At 54.0% G+C, this 2877-nt stretch overlaps 1 protein-coding gene across 1 annotated transcript; it reads left to right on the top strand.

The window, feature by feature from the left end:
• Positions 1-723: 723 nt before the first annotated feature.
• On the top strand, positions 724-1249 carry LOC104164673 (apolipoprotein D-like). Its single transcript, XM_009704074.1, has 2 exons — positions 724-846; positions 1124-1249. The coding sequence occupies exons 1-2, from the start codon at positions 724-726 to the stop codon at positions 1247-1249; spliced, it is 249 nt and encodes an 82-aa protein (XP_009702376.1).
• The last annotated feature ends 1628 nt before the right edge of the window (positions 1250-2877 follow it).

Genomic DNA, 2877 nt, shown 5'->3' with positions numbered 1-2877 from the left:
CCTCCCGCCTCTGCTTCAAGGGAAAACGTGTCCTTTCCCTCCTTGCAGCATGCTTTCGGGGGTCATGATTTATTTGGTGCTGATTTGAGTCTCGACCAACTTCCCCACCCTGCAGTGCCGTGTACATCCTGGCACAGGAAGACCCCCCCAGAGGCAGCTGCACTGTCCCTCCCATCATCTTGCAGTGCCAGGCAGCCCCGGCACATATGGCGATGCTCCTCTTGCCATGCAGGCTCCTGCATGTGTACATGGCTTGCTTCCATGTCCCAGGGCCCCAGCTCTGCCCCAGCTCTGGAGCAGGTTCCTTGTGCTCCAGCATTTTATAGCAAACATCTCTGCATTTCCTCTTGCCTCAGCTTTAGATAGAGAACAATGCTCCTGCACGTTCTCGGACATTTATTACCCCTGCATCTTGCTAGATGTCAGGTGTGGGTGACGAGTACAAGTGCTCTCACCAGGCATTGCCTTGCTTCCTGCAGCACTGCTGGGTGCAGCCTGAGCACAGGCAGGGCTTGAGGCCGTTTTGGGCTGAGGACTTATCTGGCACAGTGCTTTTGTGTTCTTCTCATGATCCTTTTCTCCTTGCTCTGCCCCCGAGGTGCCCTGCTGCAGACGTCCTGTCCTTCTTGCTGTATTTCACACAAAGTTCTGGCCCAGGGAGGCCCCATCTCAGCTATTTGCCTTCTCCCCAGGTCCATTTCCCGCCTGCATCCCGGCGCAGCCATGCTGGGCGTAGCAGTGCAGCTCTCAATCCTGCTCGGCCTCTTCGGCTTTGGGAAAGGCCAGATGTTTCACATGGGACCATGCCCAGATCCACCAGTCCAAGAAAACTTCAATATCAACAAGGTGTGAAAAGCTTTCTAAAAATCTCACAGCGGGTAGCAAGTTAGATGAAGTGGACGTGGGACTGATGGCAAACAGCCTGGGTGCGTGGGGGGGGTGGCAGGTCCGGTCTCAATACCTTGTGCTGGAGCTGTCAGTGTGGGTCTGCGGCCCCACTAACCCCCATGGAGGTGGATGCTCGAACAAACCGAGCAGGCAAAACCGTGCCGGCAAACAAGCCAGGCTGCTCTGCCTCAGCCCTCTTGTGCTAAAAATGTCTCTCTGGACTTTCTTCTATCAGTATTTGGGGAAATGGTACGAGATAGAGAAGCTACCCTCAAGTTTCGAGAAAGGAAGCTGCATCCAGGCAAATTACTCATTGAAGGAGAACGGGAAGTTCAAGGTGATCAACAAGGAGCTGCTGTAAGTGTTTGCGTTCAGGCTGTGTCCTCGTTGCAGCAGTGGCACTCCTGTCACCTCTCTTGCCGTCCTGGGTGGTCATTTGTCTCTAAATTGCCTGTTTCTGGGTTTGGGGGTGCTTGGGGGAGGCACCCTGTGGTTGCAGTAGCTCGGCTGGGATAGTGGGCTTTGCTGCGGTTGTGGCAGAGTTGGGGGACTCTGGTTTCTGCCAGTGCTTTCCTGGGGCTCACCAGGTCTCTGTCTTGATTTCCAAGGTGAGTAGTGACAAAATAGATCAAATGCACATGGTGACTCCAGTGTGAAATAGCCTGGGTCTCCCCCTGACTGGTTTGTGATCCCCAGTGATGGCTGAGAAGCCAGGTGCCCCGGGTCCTGTCCCAGGGGCGCCTGGGGGCTGGTTATGGGACGGCAGCCACCACCTTGTGCCCCTGCTTGCTGAGAGGTGCCTCTGCCCTGTGCTCCTCTCTGCTCCGGAGTAAAAGGACCTGATGAAAAGGGGCAGGGAATGTGAAGCACATGGGTCATTTTTACTTAAACAAATATTTGTCAGCCTTTTCCTGGAGCATTTACCTTGCACTGGTAGTAACTGCTGTGTAAGGGGATCGGCAATGGTTGCCAGTTTAAATCAGTGAGCAAAGTGAATGCACTGATTGTTCCCTTTATTATACTCGATAGTTTGCAATTATCCCATGCCCTCCTGGCTTTTTGCATGGACAGATGCAGATATTAATTCATCTGTTTCCATCACCAGCCCCGGCTGTCATGGGGTCCTGCTGTGAGTGGCTGAATGAATGAGAGGGAGCGATCGGCGAACGCAGCGCTGTCCCCTGCGCTCCCTGGCATGGCATGGGGACTTTGTTCTGGCTGACAATAACAACAACGTACCAACACATCCCTTGTGTCTGGCAGAGAGCAGCGTCCATGCCGCTCCCTGACTGCGCAGCACCCTCTCTGCAGCTCCACTTCTACGGCAGCACCTGGCAAACAGCTGGCCATTGGCAAAAACAGCTGGCCATTTATTTGCATCTGCATTAATCTGCCGGAGATTAATCTGACTGTTGGTGTCACCACTGCAGCAGCTCAGGACCCTGAAATGTCAGGAATATTTTGGGTCAGGTGTGCACTGCGCATCAGCCCCTTGACCCCTGCTGCTGGCAGCATTAACTTCTGACTCCTTGGGTGTTCCTGTTTCACAGGGAAGCGTGAAACTTTCCTGTCCCACAGGCAGCGTCCAGATCTTGAAGCATCCAGGGAAAAATGCCATTATAAGACAGGCAGCCTGAGTCGTAGGGCTTGCTGCCAGCAGGGCAGTGCTTGGAACCAGCAGTGAAACAAACCCTGGTTCACCAAGCAGGGACAGGTAATTTGTGTGCAGAAGAATGTGCCATGACCTGGAAAAAACGCAGGTGATTAAACAGATGTGAGCACATGCCTTCCACAGCTAGCAGAAGTTGAGCTGCTCCCTGGCACATCCGAAGATCAGTGCTGTGATCCTCCCATCCTGTGCAGAGGGTCTTGCTCTCCTTCTTCTCTGTCACCATCCCCTCAGTACCAAAGTACACCCCGCTGGCAGGGGCACTTGGAGAGAGGCACCCTGGGGTGCTGGGGTGGTTTAACTTGGGAGAGCATTTGCCC

The sequence above is a fragment of the Cariama cristata genome, unplaced genomic scaffold (genome assembly GCF_000690535.1).
Source record: "Cariama cristata isolate BGI_N322 unplaced genomic scaffold, ASM69053v1 scaffold29797, whole genome shotgun sequence".
NCBI classification, from domain to species: Eukaryota; Metazoa; Chordata; class Aves; order Cariamiformes; family Cariamidae; genus Cariama; species Cariama cristata.
Note: the sequence above shows the minus strand (reverse complement) of the source record. Positions and strands in the feature narration are given on the sequence as shown.

What these genes read in the sequence shown, in the direction of transcription:
- LOC104164673 (XM_009704074.1), top strand. Translation starts at nt 724, where the DNA reads ATGCTGGGCGTAGCAGTGCAGCTCTCAATCCTGCTCGGCCTCTTCGGC. An exon ending in AAAACTTCAATATCAACAAG is followed by an intron (nt 847 to 1,123) that starts GTGTGAAAAGCT and finishes TTCTTCTATCAG; the next exon opens with TATTTGGGGAAATGGTACGA.